The sequence below is a fragment of the Eptatretus burgeri genome, chromosome 3 (genome assembly GCF_056783735.1).
Source record: "Eptatretus burgeri isolate ZD-2024b chromosome 3, Ebu_testis_v1, whole genome shotgun sequence".
Lineage (NCBI taxonomy): Eukaryota > Metazoa > Chordata > Myxini > Myxiniformes > Myxinidae > Eptatretus > Eptatretus burgeri.
In genome coordinates, this window is record NC_140963.1 from 132,205,415 (window position 1) to 132,227,732 (window position 22,318).

A 22,318-nucleotide genomic window follows, 5' to 3' on the forward strand; every position below is an offset into this window, starting at 1 on the left:
AAGTTTTGAGAGAGAAGAGGTTTTTTCAGAGAACTTTTCTGCTATTCATATGAAAAAGGAAAGTATTGTCATGGATAAACCAATTTATATTGGAACAGCAGTTCTTGATTTATCAAAGATATTGATGTATGATTATTTGTATAATGATTTAAAGAAAGAGTATGGTGAAAATGTTTCATTGTTGTGTATGGACACTGAGAGTTTTATTCTAGATATAAAAACTGACGATGTTTAAAAAGATATGAAGAAAAACATTGGAGTGTATGATGCAAGTAATTTTAGTAAGAAGAGTGAGTTATTTTCAAAAAAGAATGAAAAGGTTATTGGCAAGTTTAAGGATGAGTTGGGTGGAAAAGTAATGAGGGAGTTTATTGGATTGAGAGCAAAGGCATATGCTTATAACTATGGTGATCACATTGATAAAAAGTTAAAGGGAATAAAGAAATATGTAATAAAGAAATCAATAACTTTTAGAAATTATTATAATTGTTTGATGAATAAGAAAGAAGAATATAGGAAAATGAATACAATAAGAAGTTATAAACATAAGATATATAGTGAAGAAGTAAATAAAAAGACATTAGGAGCCTTTGATGATAAGAGATTTATTTTAGATAATGGAATAGATTGTGTTCCATATGGATATTGTATGATAGAGTGTATAAAATAGATTTTGTTCCATATGGGTATTTTATGATAGAGTGAATAGAATAGATTGTGTTCCATATGGGCACAAGTTTTAACGATGGGAAGATGGGTTTGGGTTTTTAAGGGCTACCGCCGCGTTTTTCAAAATATATAAATGGCCGAACCAAGTATTAGTCAAACTAAAGAGGGGAGAAAATCTCAGTCTTGGTATATAAATGGAAAACATAATGAATGTGAAAAATATCAAATAAGTCTTATTGAAAAAATATCTAAAACAAAGGTAAATAAAACAAATATGCGAATCAATTTAAAAACCAATAAGTTAGAGGATGTAAAGAAAATAATAAATATGTTTGAATGGACTGAAAAATTTGATGGTTATCAATTGAACAATGGAAAAATAATTTACTACAATATCAAAATGATATGCAACTCAGGAGGTGGTCAGATGAGATCATTAAGAGAAGCTTATCATTTCGTAATGGCACAAAAGGGGTATCTTAAAAAATATAAAGATTCAAATGTTTTGTTTTTCAATATTTTAGATGGGGATTATTGTGCAAAGAAAATTAAACTATTGAAGGAATTTGAGAATGAACAAATGTTTATAGGTTCAATGAGTGAGCTAAACAATATGCATTGGTTATTTGATAAAGAGTGCCCCGAGGCTTAGACGTTTCAGATATTTCTTTAGAATCACCTTTAACAAATCTTTATCTTGTTGTATGGGTTATTTGAATAGAGAGTGCCCCGAGGCTTCGACGTTTCAGATATTTCTTGAGAATCACCTTTAACAAATCTTTATCTTGTTGTATGGGCTATTTTGAATAGAGAGCCCCTAGGTTAAAAGGGGAAATAAAAAATGACCGTTTTTACAGCCATTTTTCCCTGCTGTGCAGGGGTTTGGCTTTTTCTTGAGGCAATGTTTTATGGCCGGATGCCCTTCCTGACACCAACCCTGGTCGCCTCTTACGACACACAGCGATATGGTACACCTATTCTAACCGGGGCATACACTGGGACCAGTACACTGGCACTCATTTCGCCGACCTCGGAAGGATGGCAGGCTGAGTCAACCCCCTGGTGTTAATTCAGCAGCCAACGGGATTTGAACTCAGGACCCTGGGATCCCAAGCCGCCACCCTAACTACTAAGCCAACACCAGGCTCCAGGTTAAAAAGGGGAGACAAATAAATATACCTTGGGCTAAAAAGGGGATTTATTTTTTCGGGGAAAAAAAAGAAAAATTTCATGGCTGATAATCCCCCATTCATTTACATGGGGAAAAGTGAGCCAGAACCAGTATTCTTTCCCTACTAATCTTATTACACACTTTCTGGGATTTTGGTTCATTATGGATTCTTGATGTGAATCTTATTTCACACTTTATGGGATTTTGGTTCATTATGGATTCTTGATATGAATCTTATTACACACTTTCTGGGATTTTGGTTCATTGTGGATTCTTGATGTGAATCTTATTGCACACTTTATGGGGATTTTGGTTCATTATGGATTCTTGATGTGAATCTTATGACACACTTTATGGGATTTTGGTTCATTATGGATTCTTGATGTGAATCTTATTACACACTTTATGAGTATTTTGGTTCATTATGGATTCTTGATGTGAATCTTATTACACACTTTATGGGTATTTTGGTTCATTATGGATTCTTGATGTGAATCTTATTACACACTTTATGGGATTTTGGTTCATTGTGGATTCTTGATGTGAATCTTATTACACACTTTATGGGATTTTGGTTCATTGTGGATTCTTGATGTGAATCTTATTACACACTTTATGGGATTTTGGTTCATTGTGGATTCTTGATGTGAATCTTATTACACACTTTATGGGGATTTTGGTTCATTATGGATTCTTGATGTGAATCTTATTACACATTTTATGGGATTTTGGTTCATTGTGGATTCTTGATGCGAATCTTATTACACACTTTATGGGATTTTGGTTCATTGTGGATTCTTGATGTGAATCTTATTACACACTTTATGGGATTTTGGTTCATTATGGATTCTTGATGTGAATCTTATTACACACTTTATGGGATTTTGGTTCATTGTGGATTCTTGATATGAATCTTATGACACACTTTAAGGGATTTTGGTTCATGATGGATTCTTGATGTGAATCTTATTACACACTTTCTGGGATTTTGGTTCATTATGGATTCTTGATGTGAATCTTATTACACATTTTATGGGATTTTGGTTCATTGTGGATTCTTGATGTGAATCTTATTACACACTTTATGGGATTTTGGTTCATTATGGATTCTTGATGTGAATCTTATTACACACTTTCTGGGATTTTGGTTCATTGTGGATTCTTGATATGAATCTTATGACACACTTTAAGGGATTTTGGTTCATGATGGATTCTTGATGTGAATCTTATTACACACTTTATGGGATTTTGGTTCATTATGGATTCTTGATGTGAATCTTATTACACACTTTATGGGATTTTGGTTCATTATGGATTCTTGATGTGAATCTTATTACACACTTTATGGGGATTTTGGTTCATTATGGATTCTTGATGTGAATCTTATTACACACTTTATGGGGATTTTGGTTCATTATGGATTCTTGATGTGAATCTTATGACACACTTTATGGGGATTTTGGTTCATTATGGATTCTTGATGTGAATCTTATTACACACTTTATGGGATTTTGGTTCATTATGGATTCTTGATGTGAATCTTGTTAGACACTTTATGGGATTTTGGTTCATTATGGATTCTTGATGTGAATCTTATTACACACTTTATGGGATTTTGGTTCATTATGGATTCTTGATGTGAATCTTATTACACACTTCATGTGATTTTGGTTCATTATGGATTCTTGATGTGTGTCTTGTTCTTCACTTTATGGGGTTTTGGTTCATTATGGATTCTTGATGTGTATCTTGTTCTCCACTTTATGGGGATGATGAGGATAATTTGCCTTATTTCCATTCCTTGCCTGGAGGTGATGAGGAACAAAACAACAAGAACACGCGATTTTGAAGTCGACATTTTACCCTCAATCTTCGATGAATTATTAATGTGCGTATCCAGGTTGAAGACCGTTATGTCAGAATTTGTATTGGAATCTGGGATGATATCGTTTTAATCATTTTTAAAATTCGACGAAGTTTGAGTTCGCACGTGCGTCAGTATGACGTCATTGTTATTGACGTTCGAAATGTAGATAATTCCGTCCTCGCCGTTATTACGTGCGACCAAACTGAATAATTCTGGATATAAATGCGATTTTGTTTTTAAAATAGAATTTTTAAAATGAAAAAAAAAAAAACAGTTCAAACAGTTCGTGTTCTCAACAATTTGCGAAATACACCGCCTCAAGCAAGCAGTTGTCCTTTTGTTTTTCCTCCATTTGTTTTATAATTATGAACTACCTTGGTACGAAGGATGAATATCAGCATAAACGTGTAGAAATAAATAAGACACGAGGAACAGAGGTACAGCGATAAAAGTGAATTCGCACGCGATATAAGCATTATACACCGCCTTAAAAACGCTTCTGCTTGATCCCACAATAACAGCAACATCAAACCGAAATCAAGAAAGTTTGACAATACATAATTGTAATAAACGCTAACTATTTCACCGATGTGTCAAATTACATCGTTTTTTTTTTGGAAGGACTCCGACATCAAGTTCAATCAACCGCACCTGCGCACAGCTATTTACAATTGCGTGTAACTGTGTGGAAAAAAAAAAACCAAAACAAAAAAAACATTTTTATGTTTAATGCTCAATAACATCTCTATTTAACAGGAATATTTACACGTTATCATTGTGTCGATTTATAACAAGGTTGACGTATCACAAACGAGCAATAACGTCCGCCAGAGGTAGGACGAGTCGGACGGAAAAGAGAGTCAGTTCGGATCGCTGCGAGATCCGTCGTTTCACATATAAATGCCCTGAGGGTAGTTATATTCCTCAAAATTCGAAATCCCGGCGCGAGGCGCACGTGATAACGAGGCGGAGCTTGTCCGCGGGTCCATAATTTGGCTAATCCGACGTCGCCCTGAGGGCAATCAAACAATGTAAGAGGCCAAGTCGCGCCCATATTGGGTGAATTTAGCTGTGGTCGTGAGGCCTGAGACGAGCCGTGGATCCACTGGTATCGTGGATCGAGAAAAAACAAATTTGTTTCAATAATATATCTTTGGTACTGGATTAAAAATGATTCGCTGTGTTTCGATTTGATATTTTCAGCGTGTGGTGTTATTCGATAATTGACCAGATTACGTTTTCCGTTTCTCGATATGTATATATATATATATATATATATATATATATATATATATATATATATATATATATATATATATTGATTCGCATCTTGGGATTTATGGTTTGGCTTCATAAAATCAGTGCATTTTGTGGTGAAGGCAAAACTATCTCCTCAGAAGCAGACGGTGTTCGGAATGCCAATGATTCCGCCGCTTGTTTGAAGTAAAATATTTTAATAAACGGGATTTGTGTGGAGAATTTTTTTTTCCTCCCTCCTTTTCGTGCTGCATGCCTGTGGGAGCTGTTCGGCGTTTTAAACGTTTCGATGTAATAATTTATTATTTATTTCCCGTGCTCCGTGTGAACAGTCGAGATCCCACGGCGCGCTCGGCAACCACAGCGATTTCACTCGGCAACCACAGCGATTCCGGCGCTCCGTGGTTCTCGCCGACTGCACTCAGCAACCACATCCAGACTGTTCACGAGAACGTTGACGTCCGGGGTTCGAGTACCACACTCGCTGTCCGTAACCCGGCGAGGAAGGCGAGACGCAGACTGGACGAAGAAGAAGAGCGCTGCAGCCATGCCGGAGAAGGTGAGCGAGTAAAACGGGTGTTTTGTCCCACGATGCTTGTGCCGTTTATTTACTCGATCGCCGTTTAAATGTATGATGTTGGCGATCCTTGTGTGCATCCGGTTGTTCAGGCGAGGCCATTTGAGAGGTTGCCCCGAGATGTGCAACCACGAAGGTACTCGTTGGTGCTCAAGCCAGACCTGGTCGATTTCACCTTTGAAGGACGAGAAGAGATTGCGCTGGAGGTCAGTGAAGGGACTGTGGTGGTTCCATTTTTTTTTTTTTTTTTTTTTTTTTAAATCGTGCAACCGCCAGGGTCTTGCGAAGTGGTGATGAAACGTCTTTGTTGTGACTTGCTGTTTGGTACCTTTGGAGTCGTGTGTAGTTGTTGGATGTTCCAGTTCAAGAAGTCGGAGACGATGTCCTGTAGGTTGCAAACTTCAGAATGGTCCTTTTCATCGTTTGTGAATACATTTTTTTTCCGTTTCAATCGAAGGTTTATTATAATGTTTTTATTAGTATGTTTCTTCTTCTTCTTAGTCTTCTTCGTCTTCTCCGACGTTTTCGTCTTTCTTTTGTTATTTGTACTGTTACCAATGCAATGTTTTTCTTGTTCTCACACACCGCTAATGTTTGTTTTGCTTTGAGAAGTAGGAGGGTGGTAGTTGAGGAAAAAAGAGGAGGGTGGTAGTTGAGGGAAAAAGAGGACGAGGGTGGTGGGGGGGGAGGAAAGAGGACGAGGGTGGTGGGGGGGGAGGAAAGAGGAGGATGGTGGTCGTGGAGGGAAAAAGAGGGGAGGGGGTTGTGGGGAGAAAAAAGAGGAGGAGGGGTGATAGTGAAGGAAAAGAGCAGAGGGAAAAAATAAGAGGAGGAGGTGGAGGTGTGGTCGGGGACAGGAGTAGGGGGAGAGGAGGAGGAGATTGTGGTTGGGGAGAGAAGGAGGTAGTGGTTGGGAGAGGAGGAAGAGGAGGAGGAAGGGTGGTTGGAGAGAGGAGGATGAAGGGTAGTTGGGAAGAGGAAGAGGAGGAGGAGGAGGAGAGAGGGGTGGTAAGGGAGAGGAGGAGAAGAGAGGGGTGGTAAGGGAGAGGAGGAGAAGAGAGGGGTGGTAAGGGAGAAGAGAGGGGTGGTAAGGGAGAAGAGGAGAAGGAGAGAGGGGTGGTAAGGGAGAAGAGGAGAAGGAGAGAGGGGTGGTAAGGGAGAGGAGAAGGAGAGAGGGGTGCTAAGGGAGAAGAGGAGGAGAGAGGGGTGGTAAGGGAGAGGAGGAGGAGAGAGGGGTGGTAAGGGAGAGGAGGAGGAGAGAGGGGTGGTAAGGGAGAGGAGGAGGAGGAGAGAGGGGTGGTAAGGGAGAGGAGGAGGAGAGAGGGGTGGTAAGGGAGAGGAAGGGGTGAGAGGGGTGGTAAGGGAGAGGAGGAGGAGGTGGAGGAGAGGGGTGGTAAGGGAGAGGAGGAGGAGGTGGAGGAGAGGGGTGGTAAGGGAGAGGAGGAGGAGGTGGAGGAGAGGGGTGGTAAGGGAGAGGAGGAGGAGGTGGAGGAGAGGGGTGGTAAGGGAGAGGAGGAGGAGGTGGAGGAGGAGGAGAGGGGTGGTAAGGGAGAGGAGGAGGAGGTGGAGGAGAGGGGTGGTAAGGGAGAGGAGGAGGAGGTGGAGGAGAGGGGTGGTAAGGGAGAGGAGGAGGAGGTGGAGAGAGGGGTGGTAAGGGAGAGGAGGAGGAGAGAGGGGTGGTAAGGGAGAGGAGGAGGAGAGAGGGGTGGTAAGGGAGAGGAAGAGGTGAGAGGGGTGGTAAGGGAGAGGAAGAGGTGAGAGGGGTGGTAAGGGAGAGGAGGAGGAGGTGGAGGAGAGGGGTGGTAAGGGAGAGGAGGAGGAGGTGGAGGAGAGGGGTGGTAAGGGAGAGGAGGAGGAGGTGGAGGAGAGGGGTGGTAAGGGAGAGGAGGAGGAGGTGGAGGAGAGGGGTGGTAAGGGAGAGGAGGAGGAGGTGGAGGAGAGGGGTGGTAAGGGAGAGGAGGAGGAGGTGGAGGAGAGGGGTGGTAAGGGAGAGGAGGAGGAGGTGGAGGAGAGAGGAGGAGGAGGTGGAGGAGAGAGGTGGTAAGGGAGAGGAGGAGGAGGTGGAGGAGAGAGGTGGTAAGGGAGAGGAGGAGGAGGTGGAGGAGAGAGGTGGTAAGGGAGAGGAGGAGGAGGTGGAGGAGAGAGGTGGTAAGGGAGAGGAGGAGGAGGTGGAGGAGAGAGGTGGTAAGGGAGAGGAGGAGGAGAGAGGTGGTAGAGGGGGTGGTAGGGGAGAGGGAGAGGAGTAGGAGAAAAGAGGATGAGGATGATGAGGAGAGGGGTGGTAGGAAGGAGGAGAGAGGGCTGTTGAGGAGAAGGAGGAGAAAGTGTTGGTAGGGAGTAAGAGGAAGGAGAGGGGTGGTGGGAAGGAGGAGGAGGTGAGAGGAGGAGGAGGAGAGAGAGTGATGGAGAGGAGGAGAAGGGGAAGTTGGGGAGAGGGATGAGGAGTGTTAGTATTTATAGTAGTCGTCGTGAGAGGAATCTGCTCACTCGGATGTGATTTATTTCTCCACAAGAGGAGCTTTATATGTCGACAGATGAACATATACATACATCCTCCATACATACACACTAAAATGACTGGAATTTCAGCACGGACCCATTATATTGAGGTTTTGAGCCGCATATTATTTTTTCTGCCGGGTGTTTTGTACTTCATCATATTTTGGAATGCAAAGTGACGAGGCAAGACTTGGTGGCGTGGGTGGTCAGAATTGTCATCTCCATTGCTTTTCCAGGCTGAATTTCTTGTTTTGCCTTCTTATTCACATCAGTATAAGTGCTCATTTGAAGGTGTAGGTAATTGTTTAAAAGGTAGAGCTGGCTGATCCAACTTTTGAATCTTCCTTTATTCAATTGATAACCATCCCAATTGATAATTTCCTCCTTCAAACCAGACTATGTGAACATGTGGGCATTTGTCAGTCCATTACATCGTACAAAAAAGGATCGCTCTTTGGGTCGATATATGTAGATTTATATATATTTTTTCTTTTTTTCTTTTTTGTTATTCTACCATTGGTTATGCAGTGCTACTTCCACTCTGGTGGCAACACTGTGCTGCAGGAATTCTATGCTTTATGCCCAACATATACTTCTGTGACTGCCAGTTGGCGAGTCATGCAAGATGTTTTGCTGATGCACGCATTCCATTGCTACAGCATGTCAACAGCACTGCTGAAAGTGTTCCACGAGGCAACAGGTTCTTTTGGGCAGAAAGATGATATCATGAGTAACCCACATGATATTGTAAACATCTTTGCATGTTTATCATGGGTAGTTGTAGTGACCTTTTGGCAGTGTTTCTTTGCAATGCAAGTTCGATTGACCGTTTCATTTGTGGCTTTAAGCTTCTGAAAGCCATCACTAACAAGGATACTTGTAGTTGTATTTAACATGATTTTGCAACAGTGGGAACTTTGTTTTAAATGCTTGTTCGCAAGGACTTCAAACTGAGAGATCCTATTTCCTGGCTGTCTTTTGCAAGTGTCGAAAGTTGATGGGCAACCTTGTACCGCTCAAAGAACCTTTAATCGTATGAACCGCAAACTGGACTTTACGAGAGTTTTGTGTCCTGTGTAGTGCTGACTTTGAATTCAATTATTTGTTGCATTTGAATTTCAATGCTGAAAAGCGTTTTTTTTTTCTTATTTTGATTTCAATTTTTGAAATTCTTATTTTATTGCATCATGAGTTGAACAGAAGAAAGTTTAAATTTATCACTTTGTAATTGGAACGAAACTATATCTTTTGCAAGGTTTGTAGTTTTAACCAGTTCACTTCTTCTCCACCTCTTCTTTTTATAAGAGGTGAGGTCCGATGGCATCACGCCTTGACCACGGCACTCCTCCCTCCCTCTGGCCTCAGCCAACTCTCTTTACTCACCAACCACCCCCACCTTACGGATATCCCTCGTCACATAATCCTCCCATCTCAACCACTGTCTTCCTCTTTTCCCCCTACCTTGTTCCCCAAACCTATCTGCTCTCTTTGCCATTCTTTCTGCCCCCATCTGCACCGAGTATCCAGCCCCTCTCAGCCGGCATTCCACCAATCTCTCTGTCAAACTCATCTGCACACCAATCTCCTCCCTCGCTTCATCCATCCTCCTCCTATCCACCCTCTTCACTCCTGCAATCCTCCTGACCCACTTGTTCTCGCAAATCTGCAGGCTCTGCTGTCTCTGTCACTGCCACCGTCTTCAGATCGTAAAGTTCGGCCAGCGTTACACACGACATCAGAACCTTCATTTTCAATTCTCTTGAAATCTTTGTCTGCCATGACTCCCTCTACGCTCCTCTACACATTTGCACCAACCTGAATCCTCCTCCGCACCTCTGCCTCGGACTTACCATCCCCGGTCACTGTCCCTCCCAGAAACTCAAACCTATTTCCCTGCCCGATCTCCTTGCTGTCCAACCTGATATTCATTTATTTTCTCTGCTGCCCGACCCACATCACCTCAGTCTTATCAATACTCATCTTCAGCTCATGCTTCCAAAATGCCTCCATCCACTCACCCAGCACTTCCTGCATCTCCCACCCACTCTCCATGACAGCAGCCAAATCGTCTGCATACAGGTCAGGCATGGGAGCATGCGCCGGAACAGTGTGTCGATGCGTCCACTTTCCTCCAGGACTGCAGGGTCGGCGTCCTGGCCATCCCCCAGGCAGATGCCTGACCTATCCCCATCTTGAGATGCTGTTCAACTTACTGCAAGTATGAGGCACATTGTCAGCCCATTGGCCTCCTCCACTCACAAGGCTCCCTCGCTGAGAGAATCTGGTGAGCAGGATCAGCATCAGGAAAACTAGCCACATGTCCTTTCAGCCACAGCTGTCTCTCACGGACTATGCAGGTAACAAATCTCATTTGAGTCTCTCTCAGCAACCGCTCATTGGACACAAAGTCTGACCAGTGATAGCCAAGGATTCTCCAAAGAGACCTGGTCCCGAAGGAATTAAATCCCAGTCTCAGATCCCTGGTCAGAGTCCAAATCTCACATCTGCAGAGCAAGACTGGAAGCACCAAGGACCCGAATACTCGCACTTTTGTCCTCCCGCGCATGTACTGGCAGCGCCACACCTCATTATCCAGTGAATCCATAACTCCCCAGGCCTGATCCAGACATCTGTTGACCTCTGGCTCAGAGCCAGCAGAGACATGAATATCATTGCCAAGGTAAGTGAATCTCTCCGTGACCTCAACATCCTCGCCACAAACAGGATAGCAGCATCATTGAAAGCCTGGATGTCATTGAAAGCCTGGATCTTAGTTTTGACCCAGGAAACTCGTAATCCCAGCGGCTCCGACTCCTCATTCAGCACCTCGAAGGCCCCCAAAAGGATATCTCGAGTCTCCGCAAAGATGACTGCGTCATCTGCGAAATCAAGGTCAGATATCTTGACATTCCCAAATGATGCACTGCAGCTTGATCTCTCCGACATCCTCCCCAGAATCCAGTCTTTACATGCACTGAAAAGTGTGGGGGCCAGTACACACCCCTGACAAACTCCAGTAACAACTGGAAATAAGTCAGAGATGGTACCACCACATCTCACAGCACTCTCAGTACCAGAGTAAAGTTCAGACATCAGATCGATCAGTATTGGTGGCACCCCATGAAGACAATGAATCCTCCAGAGGGCATCCCGATTCACTGAATCAAATGCTTTACAGAGATCAACATAGGCTGCAAGCAACCCCTGCCGAAACTCTCGTCTGTGTTCGGTGAGGACCTGAAGAGCAAGGATATGGTCAATCGTTGCCTGCTGTGGCCACTGGTGCTCAAGGAGATTGTGGCGAACCCTATCAATAATTATCGGAGCAAAGACCTTGCCCGGCACAAAGAGCAGCGTCACCTCTCGGTCATTGTTGCAGTCCTGGCGATCACCCTTCCCTTTTCAGAGAGGGATAACAAGGCCACTTTTCCAGTCAGTTGGGATGTTGCCTGTGTTCGAAAAAAAAGAGTACAGAACTGCATTCAACAATACCATTACAGCATTTCCCCCAGCCTTGAGAAGTTCAGTTTGGATGGCACAGATCCATGGGGCTTGACTCAACTGGTTTCCACAAATGAAGATGGATCACAGATTGGAGGGTCAGCAATAGGGATTGTAACACCCTTGACATCCATCTTGACAGCTGGTGGATCAGCCTGGTACAGCCGCTCAAAGTAACCGGCTCATCGACCCTTCACTTTGGACTCCTCTGTCAAGAGCCCACCACCCTCTGCTCTAACTGCAGTACACCGAGAGATGGGCTTGGAGGATCGCAATGCGTGAATTTCCCTGTAAGCAGGACGAGAATCCCTTGACCACAGGTGATGCTCTAACCCCTCAGATTCCTCGTACATAGGCCTCCTTGTGCACCCTTATCGCACGTCCAGTTTTACGCCTCACTCCCTGAACAACTCGGCTCTTCCATTCAGCCTGGCCTTGTGACTCTGGTCAATGGTATCCAGCATCCCTTGCGAGACAAAATTCTTCTTCACCCTCCGGTGAGTTCCAAGACATCTACCGGCAACATCAAGGACGGTGGTCTTGAAGGCACTCCACAACTCTTCAGGATTCCCCAAAGCACCGAGACCCCCCAAATCCCCACTCAGCCTGTTCGCAAACTCCTCAGCTATCCTCTCATCCTTGAGCTTGCAAACATCTCGCCTTGGATGCGATGGTACCATTCTCCTGGATTTAAGCTGCAACTTCAGAGTTGCTACAACAAGCCTGTGGTCGATATTGAGGAACTGAGCACTCCGGCAGACCCTGCAATTCTGGATCATCCTCCAGCGACCATCAACGAGCACGTTGTCCATCTCCTTTTCCACACCACCAGCGTTGGAATACAAAGTCCAGCAATGAGCTTGTAGGCGCTGAAACCATGAACCAGCCACCCGAAGACCATGACTTCTTTCAAAGTCAAGGAACATTATGGTTCACAGGTCCAGACCCATGGTGCCCAATACATGTCTCATCACCATCCCTGTCAGTTCCAGTTGATGCATTGAAATCCCCCAAGACGAGAAGTTTATCTCGCCTGGGGCACCGATTAACCACAGACTCGAGCGTGGCATAGAATGCGTCTTTCACAGGCAGATCACTTGCTTCATTTGGAGCATATACAGAGACCAGGGAAATGACACTCAAAGAGTGACAAATCCTCAGTCTCTTAATACGCTCGTTGACCGATGTTACCGCAATTATCATTGGAGTCAGCTAATTGGACACAGCTACAGCAACTCCTTGGGAATGGTGACCAATAGTAGGTGTAACCAACCGCCATGATCTCTCCGCAATACAGTCTCCGAACCTCAGAGAGTGCTGCAATACCGATGTCCAATTGCTTGAGCTCAGATGTCCATGCCCAACATTATACAATCCTTCCCCATGTCCAGAGGGTTCTTGTCAAGGCAATAACTTGACTATATACAGCTGTACAGGAACTTTAACACAGGTGAAGCCCACTTGGCTCATCATGACTCTGTTACACCAACATTACATTCATCCATTCCATTAATTTATGGACTCTGAGAGGAGGGGCGGGGAGACAGGAGGAAAATGAAGAGTTGGGGTGGAAAGGAAATGGGCAACAGCATCATGATGATAGTGTTACGCATTTGGGAATTCGATTGCACACAACATTCAGGTTCCTTTAGTCAGTAATGCCGATAAGTGCATGTTCCCCAGATAGTTCACCTTCCATTGTTTAAATGTTCAGAAATTCATTAAGTGCGCTGCCTGATTCAATTTAATAGTTGGGGAGCGATCATAACACAATGGAGACGCCCCTCCCTCTCTTCTGCGAAGAGGAAGAAGAGCCCTCCCGTCCCGTGATTCATGACGTCAACAACTCCCTCTCGCCTGTGGTTGAGCGGGGGATGGAGCACGAGGGCATGAGTCACGCCGGGAGCGGGGGAAGGGCCGATAAGAATAAAGAAGAGATCCTCTGCTTTGTTCAGGCTGGTTGTTCAGTCGGCCTTCAGGTTCTGCTTGGCTTGGGTTAGGGAGGAGGCTTTTTGAAGGCTTTCTGCTTTGGCTTGGCTTTTACTAAGCTTTTTGCTTCGGCTTGGCTTTAGCAGGCCTTTGGGTTCTGCTTGGCTCGGTTCGCTTTTTCGGCTCTGATTTCTTGGTTCGTGTTGAGAGAGGCTTTGTTCATCGGAAAAGAGTTGAGCTGGTTGCTCGTCTGGCTCTTCTTGGTTCGTGGAGCTCTTTGTTCTCCGCTTGGTTCCCGGCTTGGTGCGACTCATCGGCCTCATCTTGGAGGTGGTTCTTCGAGATAGCGACGCATCGACGGGAAGGATCGGCGCCTCGTCTCACCAGCACGTGTTCAGAAGCGCGAGAGGATTCGCTGGACCTCGGGAAGGATCGCAGCTCACGGCGATTGGATCCAGCTCGCTCTCGTTGGAGCCCGGGTCCGAACAGCTTGAAGACCACACGAGGTGGAGACGTTCGAGATAGGTTCTGGGTTTCAGCTCATCTGTCTCTCCGAGCTGGAGTCCGTTATTAAAGGCATCAGTCACCATTTCGTGTGTGTGCGTGCGTGCGTGCGTGCGTGCGTGCGTGCGTGCGTGCGCGTACGTGTGTCCGTGGGCCCGTCTAAGTAGGAAACTGTTAAGTGCTTTGTGTGCTGTAAATGATTGTACAGTATTGCATTTCGTAAAGTCGGTATAGTTCTGCTCTTACGTGCTTCCCTAGTTCCCTATTATTATTATTAATAAATACCCCAATTGTTAAATGTTTTCAGCTCATCGCGTCGATTCTTTCATTGACTGAGCATTTTGTGTGTTGGTAGTTAGGAAGCCGTTGGTTTGCCGTAAAAGGGGGACATTCGGATTGACGGTTCTCGGAATCGCGCACGGGACAGGCTCGCTTAAGCGGCTTGTTTCGTACGAGTTCCGTCGAGGGTGAAATATCCCGGTAGTTGGATCACGTGTGTATTTATGTAAATTGAAGTTTGCAATCGACCCTACCCCACGTGGTCTGCCCATTGGCCTATTTCGGTTCTTGCACAAGGACCCGTCGGCCTCGGAGTTTTCCGGGCAGCGATCTATATTCCAGGCGATCGGTCGGGCCGACTCGACTTGCGGCTCCGTCAGAGCAGTCGGCCTGCAGCCGATCCCCGGCAACGTCACAATATCTATACTATAAAAGGAACCGCCCATGCATTGTGCGAGTTTCACCAGTCTTTCGACTTCACCTGACCACCCACAATTTCTACACTGCAGCCACCAATTTAGGAACCCTTTAACGTTTACCTTTTGGAACCCTTTTGAATTGGAACCCTTAGTGGCCAACATGTCTTGATTGACATCGAGCTGAACATGACAGATCTATGTATATACTATAAAAGGAGCCAGCATCTGTGCTTGCATGCGAGTTACACCAATTGGACAGTTCGCCTGACTCCACCCACAATTTCTATATATGGCCACTATATTGGTGCTTACATGCGATGTGAAGTCAAAGACCTCTTTAAAGTTGTCATATTCACAATCGCCATGCCCTCTCTACAAGTTTTCCCTTCAGTGTGAAACGACCAAAGTGACATTTAAAAGGATTTTGAGGCGGAAGGCATCACAGGCTTTGTCAAGATAAGCCTCGGCGATTGAGGCAGCATTCTGTTATTTGATGCCTTGGGAGGGTGGGGGTGGGACCCCCCCCCCATCCCCAAATAATTGTGACATTCTCTCAAGCAGTACTTTTACTGTGGAGCTAACGCAGGTTTGCTATCATTTCCGATTATTTTCTCTTAAAATTGAGTTGAACATGCAACCATGATGGGTTTCTGTGAAGTCGGTAATGGCAGGATAGGGGAGCAGAAAGCATTACATATTCCACTGTTTCAACGTGGGAATGCCCGTTTGCTTTTATGAGTGGGAGAATGGTGAGAGTAAAGATTGGATAGACTTTGAAGGGGAAGGTTGAGGCTTTGGGAGGGTGGAGTGGGTGGTTGAGGATTTTGGTGGTGGGGATTTTTGAGTCAGGTCAGGTCAGGCATGGGAGCAGTGCTTTGGAGCACTCCAGCATTGATGGAGAGGAGATGAAAGGATTTCATTGAGAGTCACACATTGGTTACGAGAGTAGAGGAAGTCAGTAAGCCATGTGTGGAGTTTACCTCGGATTCCATTGGCAGAGAGTTAAGAGAGTAAGGTGGGATGCCCAACTGTATCGAAAGCATGAGATATGTCCAGAGAGAGAGAGAGAGCCCTGATCTCATGTCTGACATTGAGGGTCTCCATCTATTGTTGGGAGAGCAGGAGCAGCGTGACCTGGTCGAGATGGAGGGTCTCAATTTCAGACATGACGTTCGGGCCTTCTCTCTGGACACATCTCGAGCATTTGACAGTCTTACACCATGCATTACTTTCCAACCTCTTTGCCTTCAGCACCCACAGCCATCACCTCTCATTGCTTGATGAATTCCTCCACACTCGTAGTTAACATGTGGCTCTCAACGGGATCCTCTCGTCTATTTTCCCTGTCGAGGGTTGAGTACCCAAACGGCAGTTTTGGGCCCATTCCTGTTCGTCAAATTCATCAATGATCTTTCCGATTATCTGGATAGTCCTGCTCATTTCTTTGCTGATTACTCCACCCTCTGCCATGGCATCTCTTATTCTTCAGATCGGTATGCAGCAGCCTTTTCTCTCTCTACAGACTTTGACACAATCAGTTGCTGGTCCAGCACCTGCAATATGTTTTTCAACCTTGACAAATCTCACAAGTTCACTCTGTCTTTCCGAAAGGAATGTCTGGTGAACCCTCCCCAATGCTTCCTTAAATATTAATTAACCTCTTGAAAAATTTCAGTCGCTCAAACTTTTGGTCCCAACCCTCAGCCATGGTCCTTCTTGAGCAAAACTGCATGTCCAAGTTGGCTCCCAATGCAAGCTGCCACTGGGCACCCTCCATCATGCAAAGTATTTCCTTGGAAAATATGAAAAATTTTTTTTTATCAACTTACAGGTCATTAATCTACAGCTTTTATGGAGTACTGCTCTCACATTGGGGCTGGTGTCCCTACCTTGCACTTGATTATGTGGAAACTCAGGCCCTCAAATTCTTTCATCTTCCATGATGAAGCTGAGTCTCTCTTTGTGCTCGTTTCTCCCACCTTCCTGACATGTCTGGCCTCTGTCTTCTCCCAAGTCCTTTCTGGTCTTGCACCCTCTGGCCTTTCCTTGCACCCAGTCTGTTCAATCCAATTCTCCCCTTCAGGGATTCAACGTTGCTGTTCATCATCACCTCGGGTTATCCCCCATAAATACTCATGATCTTTTCTACCCTCCTTAACCCTGTAAAGCCCATCCCTTCTTTTCCAGGTTGATGTATGTATCCACACCCTCTCCTCCCCCCCCCTCGACCCCCACCACACCCCACCCTCATTTGGGATTTTTATCCCATTTCTTCCCCTATGCCCTTTCTTGAAAGTGTCTCTGCCTTGTTGTTTGTGTATTATAACCTCCACCCCTCCCCTTTATTCCATTATGGTGTTATTTTGTGTTCTGGTCTGTTCTTTGTTCTACATCTTCCATGAGCCTCAGATTTGGGAACAAAAAAAAAGATAAATAAGGTAAACAATCAAACAGAAAGCTAATGACGTGTACTTCGGCCCAAAGGCCCGAGTTCCGAGTCAAACAAAGCTTGGCAAGAGGATACACATGCACTTTGGCTCTAAGGCCAAACATTGTGCTCAAACAATACCACATACATTATAGCACACAGGGCCAGAATGCATACATGGTTGGTCATACCATAAACCTTGTGGACCACTGGCCTCTGTTGAGAGGAAGGTCTTTTTATTAATTTATTTATTGATTAAAATATAAAGGACCACTGGACCTATAGTTTATCTGGACCTTAGCCTAATGTTATAACCCAAAGTTGGTAGAATATTGACAAGTGGGTATGGTGAGGAAGATTTTTCTCGAATTTAAACGATTTTCCAAAAATTTTACTAAGTCTGCCATTTTGACACACTTCCGGTCACGTGATCAGCCTGACCTTCACAATTTAACATCCCTACCCTGGCCTGATGTTGTAACCCAAATTTGGTAGCATTCTGACTGGTGGGTCTGGAGAAGATTTTTGAAGAAATTTACTAAGTCGGCCATTTTGACCGATTTTTGTCACGTGACCGGACCGAGCTTTGCAATTCCTGTTACCAGTCAGGAGAACGTTGCTGCAAAATTTCAGCCGGATCGGCCCAGCGGTTTGGCCGGAGAAGTTGAAAATGAGGACGGACGGACGGACTGTGCACGATGGCAATACCTTATCTGGAGTATAAATTCCAGATAAGCTAAAAATCAAGCATAACAACAAAGTTATGGATGTGTAATTCTGCCACAAGATAAAAGTACACAGTCAAACTCAGACACATACACATTAACCCATCTTTGCTCACAAGTCATAGCATAACGATTGTTACAACAAACTTTTGATCTATGGGCAACAAAATATCCCATAGTCATAGCATCACAATTTGGCTTCCTAACGATGGCATTTTAAATAATAGAAAAGGTAAACAATCAAACATTATAAGAAAGCTAAGGGCATGTACTTTGGCCCAAAGACGAAAGGGCACAGTCTAACAAAGTTTATCAAACTATCATCCACGTGCACTTTGGCCTGGACATCAAAGCACCTGGTCATGCAAACACGTACTGTACATCAAAGCCCACAATGCTTGGTAAGTCCAATAACTTCATCAGTTTGGGACTTATGACTCGACCTTTCAGAATAGAAAATGTTTAAAAAAAAAAAATACAAAAAATAAAAAATTTCGAACATTGCAACACCTAAGGATGTGCATTTCATTTATACGGCTAAAGGACACATTCCAACAAGTTGTGTCAAACTAATATACGCATGAACTTCGGCCCAGAGACCAAAACACATTGTGGAGGAAGAAAAAAAACCACATGCACATCAGGTCTTCGGGCCAGAATGCATTATGAAACAAACATGTAAACCTTAACTCACAGGGGCAGAATGCATGGTCATACCATAACTTTATGAGTTCGCCACTCATCTTATGACAACGCCTTTTTTGCTTGGGCGGGGGAGGGGGAAATGGGTTAAAATCAAACTACCCAGCCCGAAAGCCAAAGTACACATTCTATCAAAGCTTGTCAAACTAATATACGCATGCACTTCGGCCCTAAGGCCAAAGCACATGGTCAAAAAATGCATACACCCTACGAGCCCACAGGGTAAGAATGCATGGTTATAGCAACGCCGACATCCTAGACCACAGAGACAGAATGGATGGTCATGCCAAAACATAAACTCTAACCTATCGGGCCAAAATGCATACTGACTTACTTATCCTCTTCATCCAAATGGGACATAAGGCTGCTACAAGCTTTCACCATTTATCTCTATTCTTAGCTACATTCTGTGCCTCACACCATGAAAGACCCATCTCCTCCAGATCAGTTACCATAGTCCTATGCCATGTTTTTGGCAACCAGTTTGTAAGCTTGTTGACCTATTCCTGGAGCCGAGGTAACTTTGTGGTCAACATCTTTTTCTTTCATTTGCTTCTTTTCATCACTTTTCTTCCATGTCCCTGGTGTTAACGATTATAAAATATTTCTTCTTTCTAATCTAATAAATAGATTTCTAATCTAATTTTTCATAAACATTTGATCTTCCTCTTTTTGGATTTCAAGTGCCTGAAAATGCTTTCTCAGCTCCATTCCAGTCTCTTCTGTTCTCTTGAGACTTGAGTTTGGAAATGTCTGGATGTTTTTGACCTTGACTCTGTCTTTATGCCTTTCGGAGCTTCAGCTTGATACCTGCTGCAACCAAATGGTGATCACTGCTGGCATCGGCGCCACAAATAGTACGTACGTCTTGTTGAGATCTTCACCATTGTTATTTGTGATGCGGTCAATCTGGGTGACTGCGTGACCATCAGGCGACTTCCAAGTAAGTTTGCGTACCTTCTTGTGGGGGGGGAGGGGGAGGAATCGTACCTCTGATAACACAGTTGTTATTCAAACAGAAGTCAGTGAGGTTCGTCATTTTCATTCGTCTCACCACATCCGTGTATCCCTGTCGCTTGTTCAGTTAGTGTTATCTGCCCCAACCTTGGTGGTCACATCACCTTCTGGATGATCAAAAGTTTGTTGGAACAACCTTAGCCACTGTTTGTTGAAGCAACTCGTACCAATTGTCTTTGTCCTTCTCTTCAGCCGCATTCATTGGAGTGTAGCGCTGTACGATAAGCTACAATACATTGAGGTTGAAGCGTGTTCTGATCATTCTCTCACCAATAGATTCCCTTTCTATTGTGGTCTTAACCTCTTTGCAAACGATAAGAACCACACCATGGGTATGTGTATCCTTCAATCTTGAGGAGAGAATGGTAGTGCCATCGTTAGTCGTTTGGCACCCTGAACTGGTCCAATGGCACTCGTTAATACCAAGTATCTCCAGATGGTACATTTGCATCTCTCTGATAACTTAAGCTGACTTTGACGTTTCATACATGGTGTGGACATTCCACATTCCTCTTAGAGTCCAAGTAGGCTCCACTTCATTCTCCTAACTTTCCTTTAAGGACTTTGATCAGAGGTAGTCATGCTGCCAAGTAGTTGGCTAGAGTTTCCTGGAGGACCTGTGTCAATAAATGTCTTGCTCTTTGCAGTTTCTGTGACTAGTGTTTTTTTACATGGTGGGGTAGTTATCCGATTCCCAACCTCCAACCTGGAGGACCAGTTGCTGTCCTTAGTCTGGCCCTTCACCTGAAACCTGTCCAGCTTGGTTAAACCTGTTGGGCCAGCGCCTGCGCTGGCATCGTTCTCAGGATCCCTAAGGCATGTAAGCTCTCCCACCACATCAAGGTGACAGCAAGTGGGGTGGTGGCAAGAATGCATAGTTCCATCATAACTTTATCATTTGCCTATCCTCTGCTCAGAGTGGAGTCACAGTGCCTTGACCTGCATTCCTGTGAGGGAGTACAGTATGTACCATTTACCTCTTACACCTCTTAACTGGAATGGTTACCATGCACCCTGATGCTACATCAGCAATTGCTGCAGGGGTCTTGACCAGCAGGGGATGCCTGCCACATATCCACTCTGTTTTAGGCCTAAGTCACATTTGCTCTACGGCGAGGATACGGCGGCCATACGCCCTCTGAATTGACAGAAACGTGCGGCGGCCGCAGAGTTTCTGCGGTGGCCTCAGGGTGTCCCTACGCCATTTGGCTATATTTTACAGGTCGTAAGGTCGCCGTGGAATTGTAACGCGGAGTTATAACTTTTTTCATTTCTACGTTCGCCGTAGCAATTCGACAAGCCGAAACAAAAAAAGTGGTTAAAAAAAAACCCACTCGTTACCATCCGTCTGGCCGCACGTTCGCCTTAGGGTCCCCCTGCGGTCGCCTTGCGGGCACCTTGCGTCTGCCTGAAAATTATGTGGCCGCCGCAGGAACGCCCTAAGGTCACCGTGCGACATCAAATCAAAGACCGTACGGCACCCCCACGTTTTCGGTCTCCATAATTTATAAATATGCCGTGCGGCTCCCCGAAAAATAAAAACATATGTGACTGCTACATTGTGTGACCATGGAAATACTGCGGCGGCCGTATAATTGCTAGTGGCCGTAGATTTTGAAGACCCCACGGCCGCCGTGGCAAATGTGACTTGGGCCTTACCACAACCCATTTACAGTTCTCTGCTCATCCCGGACTTAACGTCGTTACCTTTCCTGCCACTCAAGATGTTTGGAGCAACCTTCCGTACAGCTCACATGCTTTGGGGTTGGTTTAGAAAATGGAGTTTCAATGGAGAGTTAAACCCTGGGTTGATATTCCAGGTGAGCTAATCGCACTTCTGCAAATGCAGGCAAACAGGTTCCAGCATTCTTTCCTTTCCCACCGTTAGGTCACACACAGCCTCACAATAGTGGACATGGGCAGGAAATGGACTTGTAATCATAATGACTCACCAGAAACCACTAGTCGTCATCATAATGGCTGCCTACTTTTCTTCCTTGACAAAAAACTGAGTTGGTTCTTGCTGAGCTGTGTTGAACCCCAGCTAAGCAATTTGCATAGCAGTTCTTACACTAATCTCCCCTTCCTTCCCTTTTTCATGGCAAATGACGAAGAGCCTCTTCTTCCTCTGTCTCTCTCTTTGTCTCTGTTTCTGTGCCTATCTCTCTGTTTTTTGTCTGTGCCTATCTCTCTCTGTCCGTGTCTATCTCTCTCTGTCTCTCTTTTGCTCCACCCCTCACAATATGACATCTCTGCTCCAAGTGGCAAAGTAAAGGCAGGTCTGTAGCACTTTTAAGGTCGTACTCGAAGAGAAACTGTCATTTTCGTTCATCGAGTAAAAAACAAACAAACAGAATACAAATGTGATTATAACTGCTCTCATACCACTGCTCACAGCTTATTCTTCCTCGCCCAATAATTAATCTAGTTGCTCAACCTTCTTTGGTAGCGATGTCCTTCCCAGATGTGGTGACAAAAACTACTCTATATTCCAGATGAGGACTCGCTCAATTCTTGGGTGGAGTAAAGACTACCTATTTTGATTTAAAGGTCCCATGACACTCAAAACTTTCTGGTTATTTATATATTAACTTGACCTTCCTAGTGAAGAAATCACCCATGTTTCCTTTTCTTAATCAAAAATGGGATAATTAGACCAATATTTCAAACATTTCTAGTGCTTTTCACAACTTGCTATGCCCCGCCCCTCAAAAAAGTTGACTTCAGCGAACCGCAGGTCACGTGACCGTTCACGTCATCTCCAGAACTTGACT

The 22,318-nt window shown here is 44.6% G+C and overlaps 1 protein-coding gene across 3 annotated transcripts in view; it reads left to right on the plus strand.

Moving 5' to 3' along the window:
- The first annotated feature begins 4,561 nt into the window (after positions 1-4,561).
- NPEPPS (aminopeptidase puromycin sensitive) overlaps positions 4,562-22,318 on the plus strand; it is a 178,791-nt gene continuing 161,034 nt past the window's right edge. Inside the window, exons 1-3 of one of the 3 annotated variants that reach the window (XM_085875639.1) lie at positions 4,562-4,815; positions 5,297-5,523; positions 5,634-5,747. In XM_085875639.1, the coding sequence (XP_085731765.1) occupies positions 5,512-5,523; positions 5,634-5,747 (126 nt within the window). In that variant the 5' untranslated portion in view covers positions 4,562-4,815; positions 5,297-5,511. Of the gene's footprint in view, positions 4,864-5,131; positions 5,151-5,296; positions 5,524-5,633; positions 5,748-22,318 lie in introns of those variants that run through there. The other 2 variants (XM_085875640.1, XM_085875641.1) reach the window with 2 other exon arrangements.